Source organism: Rhodnius prolixus, unplaced genomic scaffold, assembly GCF_049639745.1.
Source record: "Rhodnius prolixus isolate KJV_2025 unplaced genomic scaffold, Rpr scaffold_5, whole genome shotgun sequence".
Classification (NCBI taxonomy): Eukaryota; Metazoa; Arthropoda; class Insecta; order Hemiptera; family Reduviidae; genus Rhodnius; species Rhodnius prolixus.
The window spans coordinates 215,582-235,820 of NW_027411624.1; the positions used below are offsets into that span (position 1 = coordinate 215,582).

At 36.3% G+C, this 20,239-nt stretch overlaps 1 protein-coding gene across 4 annotated transcripts in view; it reads left to right on the plus strand.

Moving 5' to 3' along the window:
* Positions 1-20,239, plus strand: part of gus (splA/ryanodine receptor domain and SOCS box containing gustavus) — an 84,069-nt gene that overhangs the window by 47,925 nt on the left and 15,905 nt on the right. The window contains exon 1 of one of the 4 annotated variants that reach the window (XM_074135590.1): positions 5,255-7,896. The exons of the other annotated variants lie outside the window; for them this stretch is intronic. Within the exon in view, the coding sequence (XP_073991691.1) occupies positions 7,865-7,896 (32 nt within the window). The 5' untranslated portion in view covers positions 5,255-7,864. Of the gene's footprint in view, positions 1-5,254; positions 7,897-20,239 lie in introns of those variants that run through there. 4 annotated transcript variants of the gene reach the window in all.

The following is a 20,239-nucleotide window of genomic DNA, read 5'->3' on the forward strand; positions in this document are numbered from 1 at the left end:
AAATAACATTTTTCTGCAGGTCGTAGAAAATTGAGTTGGCAGTTAAGTTGGTGAAACTTGGTGTAAGTAAATGAAAGGAGATGCGCACTTTGTTGATTTGCGACATTATCTTTTAGTGGCCGGAACATCAATGTTGTGTTTCAACCTGCAAGATTCGGTGTATGCAGCTACTAAAGAGGGTTTCCGATTCCCACCATATAACTAACCGTTCTTTAGTACTCAGCTGCCAGAGCAATGATTAGAGAGCTGGATACAGCTGACAGTCTTACCTTGCTTCAGGTAACATCCTTCCCATTTCCACAGTATTTCTTTTTACCTGAGTTTTTATATTTGGTACAAATTACAGTATGTGACACTCTCGTGGTTTCTGCGAAATGTCGATTACATATCGATTTGATTTGGGTGATTCGCTTGGTCTGCCTCTCAATGTGATTGGCATAACTCAAAAACAAAAAACGCAGAGTACATAAATTAAATATTAGAATTTAAAGCAATCATGGAGCCGACGCTAAGATTTACAGCCTACCGGAACTGCTGCCACTTTACTTAATATATTCGATTGTTTATTTGGGGGGGGGGGGTTAACGACTCTAACGATCTTCTTTAAACCTGGTGCAGTAATTCTGATATATACAAGGAATCTATAAGTTTTATTTAATTTCTCAGAAACATTTTTCTGAGGCAATTTTTAAGGAATTCCCTCCCCCCCTCTAAAGTACCGTTACGGTGGAATTTATGACATCATTCTTTTTATGAAATTAAAGAGAGTTAAATATGTAAAAGAAATCTTTTGCGAAGAAATCAAATGATCAGAAGTACCATTTAACACCAATGATTTAGCTCTGTTTTAACTATTTTTTGTTACTTTTATTATTTATCCTATTTATTTATTTTTTATGAAAATGATTCCGATGAATTTGTTAGGTCTGCGTACGCTATGAATATTGTGATTATATTAACTGAAACAAAACCGGTTTGGTAAAGCGGCTATGAGTGTGGACTAGTAAGAGGGTGATCCTCAGTTCGAATCCCGGGTTTTAGCTGCTTTAGATGTTACCAGCTTCCATCCCCTGTCCAACGCCCTTAATTTAGTACCTCAAACAATAAGTAATTACTTGAATGTTAGTAAATATATTTTGTGTCGTTTGCTCAAATAGCTGCTTTGATACTTCGTGTATGAGCTATCGTAGCTGCAACGGTTTTATTAAATAGCGGAAAAATGATTTGACAAAAAAAATTATTCGATAGAATATAATATGTATTAGAAATGGTATATAATCATATAGATAGTATTAATTATACTGAACGTATAGTATTAGAATTAATACTATATATTAATACTATTGGGAGGATGAGTTATATGGATCTAGTTCAATAACGTTTACTTGAAACATCTTTCCACTTTCGCAGGGTTATCTGCTCTAAAATACAGTTCACTATCTAGAGAACAGTTCTAACAAATATATATATTTATAATTATGTCCAAGTCTATCCAAAGTTGCAAGTTGAATGAATTTTAGCCAAAGGAAGTGCTCCTTTCTAAACAGAACCACTTTTTGGATTGGCCTGCCGTAGGCAGTTTGCAAAGTTTCCATTTGAAGATGGATATGTTGTTTGGTTAATCATGTGGCGGTTTGAAATTTGTTCATTATATACCCATTATGTACACACTATACCCATTATGTACACACTATACCCATTATATACCCATATACACCAATTATAGAAGGTGGACGTCATTTTCCAACTACACTCTATTTTATTGATCATAGCGATTATGTACTAAATAAAATACAGCTACTTTTTTAGCGAAAATCTGGAAAAGTAAATTACGCAGATGGCGAGAGTTGGTGAACTTCACATAAGATTTAGCTTTGATTGGTCCTCTCTTAAGATACAAATAGAATTGAGATTGTATGTATCTCAGTAGTTTTCTCTCCAACATTTCTAATATTCGACTGACTTCTACGAAAAAACTAAAAACTTTTACATTCAACACACTGCACTTTGGGTTCATCAATCTGATTTGGCCAAAAACATTTCTGAATTTTCCTTTACTAGCAACCAATCAAATTTATATATTTACAGTTTTTCACTTTTCAGGTTGTCTTAACACTTACACTAGCCAATTACTGCAAACTATTTTGATGCACCGCTTAAGACGTAAAAACGTGCCTGTATTTTTGAATGTTCGATTGGATTATATTTTTATTTTTTGTGTATTCGCAGGAAATACTAACCGGCGAGATGCGGGCGAACTAAAGATGCAGGCGAACTAAAGATGCTGCCACAAAGTATTGACGTGGGTGATGACCCCCTCATTTAAACCTCCTTTCCCTTGTTTCTGCTCTAGCTTCTCTTCTTTTTTCTTTCCTCGCAGCTTTTTACACCCAATTTTAACCAATCAGGTTTACTGTTTCATTATTTGTTAAATCGTTTTGATTTTTTCAGGTTCTACATGAAACTAGCGAAATTTCTCAGCCTTTGTATTTTTGTTTCTCATACTGCTGGTAATAAGATGTGTCATCGGAATAAACTGTTCAGGTTCCGTACCGAATAAATGTTTTCTAATATGTAGTTTACCACGCAGCGAGAGAGAGAGCAAAAAGTGAGTAAAGTTGCGCCAATCATTCCAAGGGTACAAAGGTCAAACTATCTACTCCATACACACTTCACTACAAATAGTTTTAAATTCAATTCAAAGCCCACACCACCTCCCCACAGTCCTTTCCAGAACAATATAAAAGTAAAGTAATTGCCTATTTTTTCAGGCGGGCTTTACGTCCAACTACCAATTAGGTGTCGTGGACGGAGGCGACTAGTAAACATACTTTACTGTAAATTTCTTTTATTAACCTTTAAATAAAATCCAAGGCCTAAGACTGGGGAATCGAACCCAGTACCACAATACATATTAGCTTTACAAGTCTCGCCTCTAACCGCTCGGCTACCGTGGAGCCGAACCATATATATATATATACCGTATATATATATATATATATATATATATATATATATATGAGGCGTGTTTTTTTTAAAGTACCGTTTGGGAATTCGGTCGCTGAAGTGAGTATTTGGCGCATGCGTACTGTGTACCGACATCTGTTAAGAAGAAACCTATTACGGAAACATTCCACCGTGTTTAAGTTTGTTCGTGAGTATTTAAAATGTTTCCGCCGATTGAGAATCTCGCCGACAGTAGCTGAAATTCATCGTGAGATCAGTGAAGTTTATGGAGAAAACATTATGAGCAGTGAAATGGATTAGAGCTGGTAAAGATATCCGCACGAATGTTCAGGATATGAAACGAATTAAGCATCGTTCAGTCATTTCTGAAGATATGATGCGAAAGTTGGCGAAAAAGTGAATTATCGCTACCAAATGAGTGTGAAGAAGTGTTCTCTATAAATTGTGACCAGTCGTTTAAATCATCGAAAGTTGTTGATCACGTTGGTTACCAATAATATTGACTGAGATGCACAAAAACAAACGTTTAGCCATTGCGTTAAGTTTCCTTGAGCAGTACAGTAGGGGGGGGAGGTAGTGAATTTTTGAGCCAAATAGTCACAGCCTAAATGGAAACAGCAATCCATGCAATGGCCACACTCATCATCATCCAAGGAATGAAGTTCAAACAAACAATTTCAACTTGGAAAAATCATTAGAAACAGGAAGAGGGTGTTCGCATTATTGATCTCTCGATGAATTTCAACCACTTTCACACTTTTAGCTCTAAAAAGAAAGATTTACAGCGCGTATTTCACAGTCGGCGAGATTCTCAATCGGCGGAGACATTTTAAACACTCACAAACAAACTTAAAGACGGTGAAATGTTTCCGTAATAGCGTCTGGTTTCTTTCTAACAGATGTAGGTACATATAGGTCGATTGGCAATTATTATTAAAGTGTTTTACTAATTATTTGATTATATAACTTTTTTAAATGTTTTTAATTAAAGGGACTTATAATTATAATAAAGGAATGAAATATCATTATAGAAATATAAATACAGTATTTATTAGTATAAAGCTGTCGTATTCTGCTGAACGACGAATTTAAGACTGAAATTTCGTTTAAACTCCGTGTTTCAAATTATTTAAATTACTGGAGTCCATTAACCCTTTTTTTTATTTTAATATTTGAGTGGGTGTGATGATTATTCTGAATAAACAGGATAATAAATAAATCATAGGAATAAATCATAGGGATAAAGTTAAAATAATTTATTACTATTTATGAAAATTTAATTTTCATTTTATCTTTATTTTTACCACAAAATTATTATGAATGAAAGGCAAGCATAAGGGTCGACGACATCTAACCAATTCTAAACAGTACTGACGAAAATTTAATGTAGTAAACGTACTTAAATGATATATCAGTTGTTATGAAAAAGGGGGAAGGAATATTTATAACTTTTCTCTATTGAGAATGTGTTCTTTAATTGCCTTTTTGCAAGTATGTGTTTACTGGGAAAAATGTATTTACACGAGTAAAACTTATGGAACAGTTTCGACACTTTTGTAAAAGTTTGTTAAAGTTAGACAAGGACTGACACAAATAAGGTACTACTCTCCCCTTGTCTACTAGTGAGATATTCGGAGGGAATGTCGGAAAGATCCCTTTCAGCTAGGCTTCACCCCTACTTGCTGAACAAGGAACTGCTTGAAGAAGCTGCATAGGATAATACCATATGCCATCCAGCTTGAATGGCTTTAGAACAAGAAAGAAACTGGATTTAGTGCGCTAGTGACCATCGCAATCTGTGTTCGAAAAGTACAGTGGTTTATTAAGCGATTTAATCTTCTGTAAGGATGCATGAGAACATTGTTCAAGGGCGAGGTAAAGTGTTCAGAATACACCAGTAGTAGTCAAAGAAATCAGTGTAGAAAAATTAGAAACAAATTTAAATTAAACTCAAGTTTTTTCTTATGTTTCTAACTGGCTGAAATTACGAGCATAAGTACAACAGGAATTTCAGGTACTTGCTGATTAGTGCAATTTTATCCTATAAAAAACTTTTTTGAATTGTAAGTTTTCGCTGAGGAGATTTTTTGATTGGTTCCCCTCCCCTGCAGAATCCTAAACCAATTTTATTAGGAGGATAATAGAATGTAAATTACGATTACAGTACTTTCCTGTAGAAGCAATTAGATCATAGTGATTTAATTTCCTCCTCTTAAGGGTGTAATAGAAATTAAGCTGCGAATAAGCCTTGATTGCAATATTTACCCTGAATTAGAGTAAGAATAGGATGGCACGTCGAACTGAAGTAAGGAATTTGTATCCATCCTCTTTAGCCTTCTAAATTGAATCATAAGGCTAAGAATTGCAGTTATTAATAATAGTTTTAGAGGGGGCCTTATATCTGTGGGGCTAACTCCCCTCCTAAAATATGTGTCTTTTAGGGTCTCAGCATTGTACATGCTACAATTAGCCTCCTCTAAAAATAAATATTATTAACTTGTAAATCTGGGCCCGATTTTGATAAAATTTAGAAGAAAGAAGAGGTTAAGCCCTCCTTCCTTTAACAGAATTTCCGGGAGATTTCCGGACTCAGGGCTCATCAAAACTGGTATTTCCGGTGAAATCTCAAAATTAATAATTTAGAGGATTCCAGTTCTTTTTGGCTTACCAGAGTAAGAGAAAGTTCACAGCTCCTGTATCAATTTAAAAAATGGACACTTTCTGGATAATTGTAAAAGTCGGACCGTGGTGCGCATGAACATTTTTGTTTCTTTCCAATAGACGCCTGTTAAGGTGGCTCAATTCATCTTAAATTGGGGTCTCAAGAAAATCCATAATCCAACCGCCATATTGGCGAAATGTTTTCTGATCACTGAAGTGAGTATCGTTACATTAGGCTAGTTAATTTAGTTCAAAATTTTAGTCCGCTTAATTTACCCTATGGAAGTTCCAGAGATGCAAACTTGTGAATGCGGTTGTAGAGAACGCACCCTTCGATTGTAATGCATATCAAGATTATTTTAGTTGTATGTTGAAGAGGTAATCAGTAGGTGTGGAAGTGGCTCGTCACGCATAATTTTTAGAGATATTTCCGGCGGAATGCTCACTTTTTTAAACAAAATTAGAGTAAAATAAATATTTAGGAAAGAAAAAGGTAGTAAAAATAGAGTCGCATAGAGATATGTGAGAATGAGAATGATAGAGAGAGAGAAAGTGGAGTGCTGCTGCAGGTTGCAGAGTTGCTGGCCAAGATGGAGTGACCTTGCAAGCGGTCAGCCGGTTGTGTAATGTGGCGCTGGGGAGCAACGCTCGCAGTCAAGGTCAACTCCACACCATCAGGCCACCCGCTCTTTCCGGGTCTCCCCCCACTTCAACCTCGCCTTCTAATCCTCTCTTAAGAAGTTCTTCACTTCTCTTATATGTACTATACATCTCTGTCTCCTTTCGCCTTCATTTTTCAACTGTTTTCTTCCCTTCATCTCTTCCTGCAACATCATTTTCTTCTTTTTTGCCAAACTGCTCGTAGCTATGCCAACGATAAAAGAGTGCTTGAATATATTATATTTGAGCATTTTATCCTTCATAGCTGGTTCACAAGGATTACGTACTCTTACATTTGATCATTTTACGTGGAAAATTTTTGTACAGTTTCTAATGAGAGGAGGGGTTAGGCTTCTCTGTTTACATTCAAATGTAACTTTGTTCGTTGGTACAAATTGAATAAATTTGCTTATCGTTTTATATGACTAATTTTCTAACCAACTTCTGAAGTTAGAATTGTGGAAAAAGGTAAAAGTGTGAGTTTTCTAGCCAGTTTTATTTATTTTGGCCGGCAATTTTGGCGTCCGAGGCCCTTTTAAACGCACTTCCAGCGTCCGGATCGTGTTCTCTTGTTGCATATACTACTGTCAATCATAAGTTTATAAGAAGTTCCTTTTTTAGAAAGCCTTGTGAGGGCTTTCAACCATAGTGTAGAGGGAATAGAGTGAGCCGATACAAGTTTGGGATTTTTCAAGTTGTGAAGGCGGCCTTTTCTGCACTCAGAGAAAGTAGAATAAGTGATGCACTGGAAGTAAGATTAAAAGGAAGCAAGAGAATGTAGTGAGGCAAGCAGTATGAGCCGGTGTACGCGCGCAACGCGGCACTCGTACGCGCCCTCTCAAGGCCTGTCGTTGTGTGAGCTAGCCTCTTACAGACAAAGGAAACAGCTCCCCTGCCCGCCTGAGTTATGATCGCTTTTGTTCCTTTTATTTTTTTTTTTAAACTCTTAAGGGGACCAGAGTGCCCCCTCTCCATCTGTCCAAACCCGGCTACGCTACTAAAATAGTGTGAGAAACACCGCACTACACACACACTGATATGCTAGCTTGCAACTCCCCAATATATACAATATTCTTACTTGGCCAATCCTCTAAAACTGCTTCTTTTACCTGAACGTAGATACCCTGCCTCCCATCTTAGTACATATTGTCGGGGGTAAAGACAGCTAAAATAAAGTAAAGAATTGTAAAGAAGAAAAGTGTATTGGTGAGTTTAGTGGTGGGGGATGTGAGGTTAGGGAGGGGATGTTGTGTGCGCTGTGGAGCGCTCAGTTGGAGTCGGCCAGTGTCCGCTTGCGCACCAGTGGTATTCGCTCAGTGGCCAATATGCCCTTCCCTGCATATGTATGCTTGTAATCATCTTTTATTTTCTAACGTAAACTTTGAATTCATCATTAAGTTTAGTAATGTCAGGTTGCTTTTTGTTATTATTTCCTACGATTGCTCGTTGTAATAACAAGTGACAGTGTGTAAGTGATCTGTTGTGTTCTAAATCTCATCAAGTTTGTTCAGCAAGCCATCTCAGCCGCTGCATACATACATATACAGCTTTCAGAAATTAAGGCATCGTGTTAAACATGAAAACACAGGAGACACACGATAGGAGCAGGTAACCTTCATGCTTCTTTTGAATCTCTAGTCAGTTTTTGTTGGTTAGGATTCTCTTGCTTACTTCGCTTCAACCTTCGGCCTTCTTTATACCTGCTAACATTCCACTACTCTCAGTCCATCCTGCGCACCCTTTCTCACTGCCGCTGTTAAGTCTCCTGTCCCTCTAGATATTTCTGATACTCTGTACTTTGTAGGTATGAGGAGGTCAAAATACCTGAGAACTAGAAATACCGTAAGGTTTAAATTTTAAAATTTACGCTGGTTACCTACCTGGTCGCTCTCTAAAGTAATACCATTATTAGTTAAATTGGTTTCAATTTTTATTCATAAATAAAGAATAAAATGACAAAAATGGAAAAATCACAGTTAAGATTTTCTGTAGTCTCAAGAAATAATTAGGTTTGGTGGCGATTAGAATGGTTTTCACTGGAAATATCAGTTCACTGCATTTTGAAAGTTCCAAATTGGAATGGCCAATTCAGCCAATTGGCTGAATAAATATATGAAAGTAATTTTACATTCTCTTAATTAAAAAAGGGTTTTACAGCCGTGCTGATTTTCAATTGTGAATGGTTATCAAAGTTTTGAAGACCTGAATTCGATAAAGCACTTGTTCAAAATGTAAGTAATATCTCAAAAAAAAAGAGAAGCTTTTGAAAGCAGAAAATATGTTTGAATCTGTATAGTTGGAAAAAAATCATTTATTTTATCTGACGCATCTCTAAAGTATTTTGGATTTCGGATTTTCATCTAACGACGGAGTTCGACTCATTATTTTGGAGAGAGAATTTGATTTCCACTATGTAAATTCAAATTCTCTTTACTTAACTGATGAATCAGATGATTGAGAAAATCCGAAATAGATCGATCTGAAGCAGCAGAAATACTCTCGCTATGACGAATAAAATCAACGATTTTATAAGTACCAGTTTACCAAACTTTATTTTATTTGTTTTATTTTTGAAGATACCGCGCTAGTTTTTGCATACAATATTTTATTTGTAACCATCTATTATTTGGTCCGTCTGCACAAAATTAAATATGGCATCCCTTACGCCTCTATACATAACTTATTTAGACCTGTCTATGCGAACAGTGGCTAATACAAAAACCACATGGAATTCAAAATTTGTATATTTAGCTTGGAGTAAGAAGCCATCATTTATTTTGATTAATTGCTGATACTGTGACTTCTATTAGCTTTTGGCTGTTCCTGCCTGCTCTGGGGTATTCTCGCTTTATATTTCGCACCTAGAGAAGTTACTGTCTGTAGTTATAATTTTAATGGACGTAAGGATTTAGAGGTTACCAAAGAACTTGTGAGAAGATAAGTGAGGTTTTGAAAGGTTGCCACTGCATTGGCCGGTTGACATAGTGAATAAGCAGTTGTACATGTGCTACGTTGAGGTCATGGGTAAACCCTGACAGTGAATCATTCCGCAACGCACCAGCTACCGCTTCCAGTTCCTCCTTACATTCTTCTCACTTTGATACGAGTTTGGGCGCTAAACATTCCCAGTTATTTTATATGACAAAGTTTATGTAAATGAAATTATGAAATTATTACGTTGGAACGTGTCACTTCTTGGTTAGTTCTATAATTGGCGGATATCCAAACATTTCTGAGCATTCAAGTCTCTAGCCAGGATAGTAGTTAAACGGTCTTCATGGAGGAGCTAGAGGTGAGTCCTGAGTCCTGAATATGTCCACCCTTAGCCCCAGTTTAATTGACATTGATAAAGAGAGGAGGGCTGATGATGGTTTCTTTGGAAAGGCACCACGTCATAGCTTTGAACTTCTGTAGAGTCATTCTTTGCATCAACTGGAGTCCTTGCCCTGCAATAGTCCATGGTCCAGTGTTTCTGTGCAATCAATATTAACATATATATTCACAAATTGAAATGTCCAACATAATCAGTACATCCATTTTTTTTTCTAACTTTTTAAATTTAATACAACTGTTATGGTTGGACTATTATGGTAGCGGCTATAATTTTGTGTCCGTCTGCACAAAATTAAATATGGCATCCCTTACGCCTCTATACATAACTTATTTAGACCTGTCTATGCGAACAGTGGCTAATACAAAAACCACATGGAATTCAAAATTTGTATATTTAGCTTGGAGTAAGAAGCCATCATTTATTTTGATTAATTGCTGATACTGTGACTTCTATTAGCCTTATATGATAATGACCGCTACGATATCTGTCAGAGTGGAGATATAAATAGTAGTCTCTTGCTCGCTTCTACCAAAAGGAGTGCGCTGAGCAGATAGCTGGAAGCTGTAATTTGGTTAATAGCTCCTTCACCAAATCATCTAATCTTCTTTTTTCGTTGTTTTATAAATGAAATGGCATCAGGATTATCCAAACTAAAAACTGCCGCTGATTCACTGTGTCAATTTTTCTTCAGAGATTTGCCAGTTCTAATTGCGATCTCTTCTCCATGCAAATTAAAAAGATGCTAAGAACAGGCTTCAACTAGATTAAGCTGGAATATTAGAGGACCGGCCGGCTTGGTGCGTGTGGTCGTTATAACGACATTCTATCTGCAGCTGTTAGCACATGCGCAGTCGCCTAACTGATCCAATCATCATCTTTAACCTTTCTCTTACATTCAACGAGATTTTAAAGTGATTGTCTTTTTCTTATTCCTAGACCAAAGCATTGCATCCAAATCGATTTTCGATACATAAATTTAAAACAATTACGTATGCTGCAGTGGGTTGCATCCAAATCGATTTTCGATACATAAATTTAAAACAATTACGTATGCTGCAGTGGGTTGCATCCAAATCGATTTTCGATACATAAATTTAAAACAATTACGTATGCTGCAGTGGGTTGCATCCAAATCGATTTTCGATACATAAATTTAAAACAATTACGTATGCTGCAGTGGGAAAAAGTCTTATGTTTAATGTGGGTAAGTGTACACCGATAAGAATTTTTTTTTTTTTTAGAAATTCGGGAGCGCCAAAAGACTTATTTCCAAACAATTCTCGATTTGGGAAATCTTTAGCAAAGGCAACCTCGGCTTAGTAGCGGGTTGAGTGAGCACTCGAACTATCCTTGCTTTTTTCAGTGATTGTAGCGAATCATTAATTTTATCCATACTGGAGCGCATTTTTCCCCTTTGTCGTAGTTGGTCGAACAGAATTAGGCTTCCACTTATATCTTCTATCATACGCTGAGTGAGAAAGCGTACCTTGGTGACATGTGGTGCGGATACCTGAATGTTATTAATTGGTAGTAAAACATTTTGATAAATTTTGGATATATTGTTAATTATGTGCTTTTTTTTTCTTTTTTTTACATTCTAAGTAAATTGTACAAGCCAATGTATTCTCCGTCGCTTAGACAGTGCAACGGTCTTGTGTGTCAAAAACATATTGGAAGTGATCACCCAGCTGCGGACGTGTCTTGGACATGTTACTACGGGGTTTGGCAATAAGAATCGCCATTTTCTTTTCTCAGTTGAAGATTTAAAAAAAGTTAAAATAATATAAGTGTTTACAGCAGAGAAGTGTGGGCAGCCAAGTTCTTAAGAACCCAGGAGTAATAACGTGGGAAATATTGGACCAACACTAATATTGGGAAAAGAAAGAAGTTACAAGATAAATAAGTGATAGCCAGTGACTGTCATTGGTGAAGGCTGGCGGATCAGAAAAGTGAGACCACTGACAGCCTTGGCCTGCATTCGGGAAAATCGCTTGGAAATGCTCACTTTCTAGACCTTGTGACCAGCTATCCACGTTCCGCTGCTCGCCACTCAATGCTGTTACTTTTTATCAGCTTTAATGCTTCTAACTCTCCTTTACCGTGAATGTTCTCCTCGGAATTAGAATTGTTATGTAGCATCTCCGAATGGTATTTTACGGTAAGATCTGCTTATAGCAGTTGACGAATGCCAAGGAAAAGTGATGTCCCAGATTATGTAAAGCTTAAGTCTTATTAAAGACCTCCATCCCACCTACCTAGCCAAGCGAGCCTTGGCTAAACTTAAGTGTAAATGATACCAGATAAAACAGATCTATCGGGAACTCAACACGAATCTCTCTTTTCTGCATTCTCAAGGGGCTCTTCGTACACCTAGTTAAAACAGTAAATTGCACTTTGCCATTAAAATGCTAATCCTAAAACCGATTAGAAACTATTCTAAACAGATTAACTGGAAAAGAAACGCTCAGTAAAAATTGTAGAGCTTTGATTTAGATAATGTACTGGTAAATCACTCAAGACCTCATCTGAGCCATTTTAAAGGAAAAGTAAAAAGTCTATTTGGTTGTTTCAGTTGAGGAATTTCCTTTAGACGCGGTTTATCTTATATTCACTTTTACTCACACTTAGTATACAAGTAGCGTAATCTTAGGTACACATTCACAAAGTGTACAGGTGCTAAAACAGCCTAAATTTCATAAAAGGGCGAGATGTCTATCCATCCTTCATATCAAGGATACGCTTACCAAAATCTTTCTTTCATTTATTGTGGTTAAACAGAAAGTTTTAGATCTACATGAGTGAAATGAGCTTCACAAAATCTCAGCAAAAATACAAACCTGTTGCGGTAAAGAGCTATTTCCGGTGGAGAGAATTTTGCCGCCATCTTACTATGAGCTTTCATGGAAGGAGCTAAAATAAAGTTTTATTTTTCCGTGGTTTGTGATTCGATTATTGATTTTATGATAAATTGAATTTTATGATCAATTTTCTGCTAAAAAGAAGAAAAAAAGGTAGTATACATATAATCGCAACTTACTAAAAGTGGTTCCTATTTTTTAAGTTGGAGTTTATGTTAAAGGTTCTCTATTTAATATATCTACTTCTTTATGCTACTAACCTCTGTCTTAAATGATTATAAAGAATGGGGAGGGGGCAGAAAAGGGAATTCTCGATTCTTATTTTCGCATTGAGTTGGCCGGAAGTGTCCGTTTGAAAAGAGCTTAATGAGCAAAAAGATGGGTTTTAGTCAGCTCTTTCTCTCCCTCTGTCTCTAGTTTACACTCTTTTTCATTTCAAAAGCACCCCCTTTTTGAGCATTACTATGTGTTACGAATACAAATTGAAAAGCACACGTCATCTAACTTTAACAACTAATTTACAAACATAAAATTTAATACATATTAGACAAATTTAATTTGAAATATGTTCTAGGGGGGGTTTTACAACTTATTACATCAAGAAAAATTTGAAAATTCAATCTGAAAATGGTTTATTTATGTAATAAGATGTAACAGTATTTGGTTATAGGATAATAAAATACTAGGTTGTTTGTGCCAAATATCTCAAAATTTCAATATCCCGAAGTTGAAACATAATATTATTTGATTTTTGTGATTTATTAGTTCTCCTGAAAGAAAGATTGTGGCAGAAATAGGCTTTTCGCTTTTCCGCCGCTTCAAACCAATGAATTGTGTCAATAGTAAAGAAACTAATAATGGTGTATAACAAAGGCGGATCTCTTGTAAATATAGTATCAATTTTCATTGAAGAATTTTAAATGATTTCATAATCAGATTTAGAAAACAAGTTCAATAGTTTCTTATTCATTCAGCTTGTAGAACTCATTTCACTGAAATGACTTTAGCCTACTCTCTTAATTCTCAGAACTGGCGGAAAATGAATTCCCTAGAAACTATATTTAAATAAGTGTGATTGGTGCACGTGAAATCAAAGTAAATAACAAGTTTCAAGGAAGTCATTTTGTAGAAATCTCTTGGTACTTCCGCTTTTGGCCAACTCGAATTTTAGCAATTAATGCAATTCTCCTTAATTGTTTAAGACCAAACTCTCGAATGCTCCCTCCTTTGTTAAATGATCTTAGTCTAAAAATGTTCCGTATAAATGTTGTAGACCTGCGTGAGAAAAACAAGTTTGCATTGTTTTCATAAAATCAAGCTCGATTTTGAGAAACATTTAAAAATAATAAATATATGAATATAAAGTCAATTCAGTGGTGTTGACATGTCCTCGCAAGAGCGGAGCAGTTTCTTTTCCTCATGCAAACAGATCCTCCGACGAACATCTAGACTAGGACAATCATGCTCTCCAGAGTGTCTTGTTAGCATCCCCATTACTCTTAGAGTCACCCGGCCTTGAATGAGCAAATCTGCCTTAATTTTGGCGTAGTCCTCGGTTTGTCTTTAGCCAGTGGTATTATACAGACCGGCTTCGAGGTGGTTGCGAACCCGGACTGATTTAGCTACAGCTAAATACACCAATATCACAATTGTGGGCCAATTTAACCCCTGACCCCCTGCACACTCTGGGATCTTGTTCAGCGGCTATATGTCAAAAGTAACTGAATATGGTATCGCACGCTGAGCTTCTACTTGCGAGATCGTAGCATTTTTTCCAGAGCTCTTTTAAATATATCTTGTCGACCTCCAGTGCCTTCTGGAGCTGTCAATATATCACCCAATATTGGTAGTCTTTTTTTATTTATTTAGTTGTTCTTTGGAAATGTACTAGCGTTGGGCAAGTCCGAAGTAGGAGGCGATACCAAATCGTAATACTTCCATTGATTAAGTGACTAATATCGCCATAGTTTTGGCATATGCCATATTGATTGAGAGAGACACCTTCCTGTTCTTACTCTGGATACAGCTGCTGTAAGGGTAGTGTCGTTCAACTCTTACACAATTATAACAATTCTCATAGATGGTTTTAATGATAATATATTCCTCTTTTTGAACAATGAACTATGCTCTGGCAGCACATAGGATGTTTACGATCCCATTCAAGAGTTGTAATTATAACATACCGTGTAACAAATAAATCAGTTCACTTGGTTTTTTCTTCAAATGGGTCCAAGTTTGGGCGAAAGTTTTTGCGAGAAAGCTTTTGTGAGATTTATTACTCTAAGAGTATTCTCGTCACCATTGGATACTCTCCTCCTTTCACGGGTTGACAAGATTTACCATGGGATGGTAGGAAGCAGGCTGAAGTTTATTTCTTCTTACAGTTGCTCTTACATTGTATGGTTACTTCCTTTTACCTAGACAGGATTCTCATGTTTTGCTTTAGTGATCGAAAATGCAATGCGCACACGCTTTCAATAGAGTTTATTATTTGGGCTTCTTTCAGTAAAACAAGGTTTTAGAGACCTGTGCTCACTGCAGTGAGCTCACCCATCTTTAGACCAAAGTCCTTAATTATAGATGCCAATTAAGGAATGCAACCACGTCTCCCGCGATTAACACACATAAGCTGTTAGTTCTAAGATATCTAGCCTTTTATCTATTGTAGGGTAAGCTTTTTTTGCCAGCGATACCTTCCATACTTTCTCGCCTTCTGGCGGATCTAAAGGGTTAGGTAGAAATGTGAGGTCCACTAGCAGAGCTCCAGTGGGTTGCCAGAACGTTCAAATACTATCAGGACTTATCGCGTCACATTCAAAATAGCTTTTGTATTATGAAGAATATGTCGATAAAAAATCCATTTATTTGAAGTATTTTGGAGGTAAGTGTAATGTTGACTTTTGTACTCGTAATTCTATAAAGGGGCAACAGGGTTTTTATCTACAAGGTATTGTATCATCATCCTTTTCCGCATTTAGCCTTGTTTTAAAAACTGGATTAAGGAAAAAGAAATTTGATTGTTCACCAAAGATTTTGAGTTCAAAAACTATAATTCTGAAGAAAAGTGAAATGCCGAAAATTTGTCTCCCATAGAGGCTATCAGCTCATGCCGAGAATACTTGTCTAATATCGGTGAGAGAAATAAATTTCTAAAAGGAGCAACTTTAAAAAAATATTTATAAATATTGAGCAGTGGCTGTAATGGATAAGTTGGATTGAGTTTATGGGGGAGGCTAGTGGATCGATGCGCACGCGGGCCCACGACTCCATGGCAACCAGCTGTGCCATTCACACATACATTAACTTCCGCCCAATATCCTTTTACAAGAAATATGCTTATTTAAAGAGAACGATTACTTTCCTCTAATTACCTGTGGCAAATAAAACGCAACAAAGTTGAAGTCATTTCTAAACTGTTTGATTAGTATCGTAACCATCGCGAAACTAAGTTTCGAAGTACTCATACCTTTATAGTATTCGAAACATCAGAATATTCCTGGTTATTAGAAGGTAGTTTTATAAAAACGTTTTACTGTTCATTATTTTTGGTAACTGATTCATAGTTTCAATAAGATGAAAAAATAACTGCCAGATTCAGTCATGATATATTTTTATTATGCCGAGCTTTCAACCTAGGGACTAGGTCATTTCAGGGCTAATTGACAAAGTATAATAACATCATTACAAGGTTGGTGTGTTTTCTGCCTTGTCTGCTCATGGACTTCCTTTTAATGACGTAAAATAATACATTGTAAATTAGCCCTGAAGATGATAGTCTCTAGGTAGAAAGCTCGGCATAATAAAAATATATCATGACTGAATCTGGCAGTTATTTTTCCATCCTATTGTTTGGAGTGTTGTTTCCACAGGGACCTCCCTAATTGTTTAAACCTTAAAGTTATTTTTAAAAATGTAGTTAGTTACAATGCGTTGGCTTTAGCTTCAGATTATGAAGTGGAAATAAAATTTAATTTAAATAACGTTGACTTATGGTTGTCTAATTTAAAAAATATTCAGTCTCGCTTTAATGATTATTTCCGTCAGAATTGTATATCTAAAGCCCTAAATTCTTCATCAGGCAGAATTTACAAAGAATTGAACTTAGATGTTCAATATATGAATGACGAGCTGCCAATAAGTTACATCAGTTGGTTAATCAAGTACAGAGGAGAGTTATTATATTTGAATTGCAGTGCACTTAGAGAGCCGTCAAGGAATTTATGTTCCCTCTGTAATATGTCTCAGGTAGAGAATGTTACCATTTTACCGCTGAATGTCCTTGTCTCAAAGAATTCAGTGTTACATTTTAATAAGAGCACTCTCTCCTTGGAGGAGTTAGTGCAATATTTAAATGGGTACAGAGGATGGTTGCCTCTAATCAGATACTGCAGGGATGCGTGGAAATATAGATATTGCCTCGTTTATGAATTTAATTATTGATATTTTTCTGATTTTGATTTGTGCCTGGTGTGTTGCTTAATTTATGATAAAGTGGTGTAAATTCACTGCCGGTCAAAAGTTTAAGACCACCTGTTATTTATTTTTTATTTTATTTTTTTTATTTTATTTTTTTTATTTTTATTTTTTGGCATTGGCTTCCGCCATACAGCCAGCATCGTCTAGGTGCTTATCACTAGAATATCACTCACTCTCCATTCTTACTTATAAATACATTCGCTTCACACATTCATCCCTCTACTATATACCGCTATTTACATAAACTACTGCTAATGGATGGAGCAGCACTCTGTGCTCCTACCATCCTTCTACGAGCTTAACCAAAATTAAAATCACGTAATCCTTCTCTAAGCATTTTCTTCCATTCATACTAATTCGGCTATCGCTTTTAAATACATTCATATTTCATTGCTAGCTCTGCTATCGACTTAAGCACATAAATGTTGGTGGAGAATATAATGTCTTCGTAGCGAAATGGTGCATCTAAATACCTGTATATATCGTCAAACATGCGTTTCCTTTCTACCACATAACGTGGACATATCATTATTACATGTTTGAAATCCTCCTCCTCATTGCAATCTACGCAAAGAGGAGAGGACCTTTTGTTGATCCTGTGTAGATACGATCCGCACACCGCGTGGTTCGCTCTCAGCCTGCTTATTGTCGTAACAACCCATTTATTAGTGACAGTTCCCTTAAACCATGGGTGTCTAGGTAACTGATCTGCCATAGTTTTATAGAATCTACCTTTATCACCATTATTGTAATCTGTCTGCCATTTTTGTAGTGCTGCTTTTGCAATTATACCCTTGATATCGGTGTGTGGTAATTTATAATTAGCCATTTCCCCACTATTGGTGGCTTCCTTTGCAAGTGTATCAACAATTTCATTCTCTTTTATACCACAATGACCCCTTACCCACAAAAAATTAATGCAGACTCCCTTCTCTTTAAAAATGGCAATAGTTTCTACAATCTCTGCGATAATGTGATTCATTCCTGCAGACTGGTTGTGTATATGTGATAATTTACACAACGCACTCTGGCTGTCACTAATAATGGTATATTTTTTCTCCGACAACGAATAAATATATTTTAAAGCCGTTAAAATAGCAATTAGCTCCGCTGTATAGATGGATGCCTCATCTTCTAATTTAATTATCGTAAAATAGTTCCGAACCGGATCATACACAGCACTTCCGACTTTATTATTGATTTTGGACCCATCTGTAAATAAACGATATGAGCCCGGATAATGGGAAGAAATGTAATCTTCGAAGGCCGCGGTTCTCCTCTTTTCCGGTACCTTTATCAAGTCGAAGGAAGTGTTAACACTTAATTCGCTCAATAAATGTTCGTATTTTAAGTTGTACACATCTAACTTATTATTAGAATATACCTTATCTCTAAAGGTAGAGATTCTAATAAAACTTTCTGTGTAAATGGGGCCTTTCTTTTTTGTCCAATATTTGTGAGTGAGGACTTCGGTATTTAATTGGCTTATTTTATTATAAATTATCCGGTTCGTGGCTAATTTTTTTAAGACATATCGATCGGACAGTAATTCTATTCTATAAGCGAGCGGTAATTCGCCAGCCTCTGCGTACATTACGTCCACAGGTGTGCTGTTCAAGAATCCGAGACACAATCTGATACATTTATTTTGTAGTACGTGAAGGGGTCGCATAACATACTTGCAGGCCTGACCTGTTATTTATATTAATTAAGAAGTTTTAACCACTCAAAACCCTAATTACACTTAAGGTAGGCATACTATAAATACATAGCAGCTCACAGGAACTAACTTGAATTAACAATTAATTGTATAATCAGTTGTATGCAAATCAAATATCGTAAATATGAAGATTCTAATATTTCACTGATATTGATATTAACATCGTTTTAAATTATTCATAAAAATAAACCGTGCGTTTGTTTGTTTGGACTTTCGCACTCTGGCACATTAACTCCTAGGTGGAATTAGCATAAGTTTTAGATAGTAGTTTAATTTAGATTTCTAAGTTTTAATAATTCACATTTTTTGCAATTCTCATTTTATTTTTTATTTCAATCTTATTTTTCTTTTTCCTCTATAAATGGGTAAAAAGAAGGAATTTTCTGCGGAACTGCGCAGTGCCATTTACACTTTACACAAGGAAATGAAATCTGAGCGTCAAATTGCCGCACAACTAAAAATATCAAAAAGTGGGGTGCAGAACACCCTTGTTCGCTTCGAAGAGATGCACTCATCACGATAAACCTCGAACAAATAGACCTAGAATCACGTCTACTCAAGAGGATCAATTTATTATTCTAAAAAGCAAGAGGAATAGAAGACTGCTGCTCAGATTCGAGCTGAAGTGAATACTGTCACCAAAAAATCTGTGTCTGTTGCAACGGTAAAACGAAGACTAAGGGAAGCCAACTTATTGGGCAGCTTCACTGAAACCACTTCTACGTCCAGCCAATAAGAAGAAAAGGTTTCACTGGGCACTTGCTCATAAAGATTTTACAGTGGAAGATTGGAGAAAAGTACTTTGGACTGATGAATCGAAGTTTCAGGTATTTGGATCTAATCGCCGGATTATGGTTCGCCGCTCACCATCAGAAAAATTTATTCCTCAGTGCGTAATCCCAAGTGTAAAGCATGGGGGAGGCTCAGTTCTTGTGTGTGGGTGTTTCTCAGGCTGTGGTCTAGGAGCTCTGGTACAAATTTCAGGAATCCTCAATAAAGAGGGTTTCCAAAATATTTTGCAATCCCTTCAGGTCTTCGTTTAATCGGTTCCAGCTTTATTATGCAGCAGGTTAATGATCCGAGAACATTCATCTAAACTTTGTCGGGGGTATTTACAACAAAAAGAAGATTAAGGCATATTGAAAAATAAAACTTGGCCTGCTCAGACTCCGGACCTCAATCCGATCGAGCTGCTTTGGGAAGAGCTTGACAGGAACGTCAGGGATCACGCTCCAAGACTGTAGGAGATAATTATGAAAATTATCTCGATTAGGGACATTTTCTAGACAGCGATTGGCACAGCTCACAGACGATTACCATGTACTAGTAAGTACAATTACAAGCTTAGTTTGCAGAAGGTAAAATCGAAGCCTGTGCGTCTGAAAACGCCAGTTAGTTGTGGTAATAAGAAAAAGGATGGTTCGCGTCGGTAATACAATGATGTAGGATAATCAATAGATTTTTGGGAGAAGAGGTCATTTTTCTGTATGCGCTGTCGCCACGTATAATTTTAATAAAAACCATATGTGGGATTAATTTTTCAAATTTTAAGAAAATCTTGAA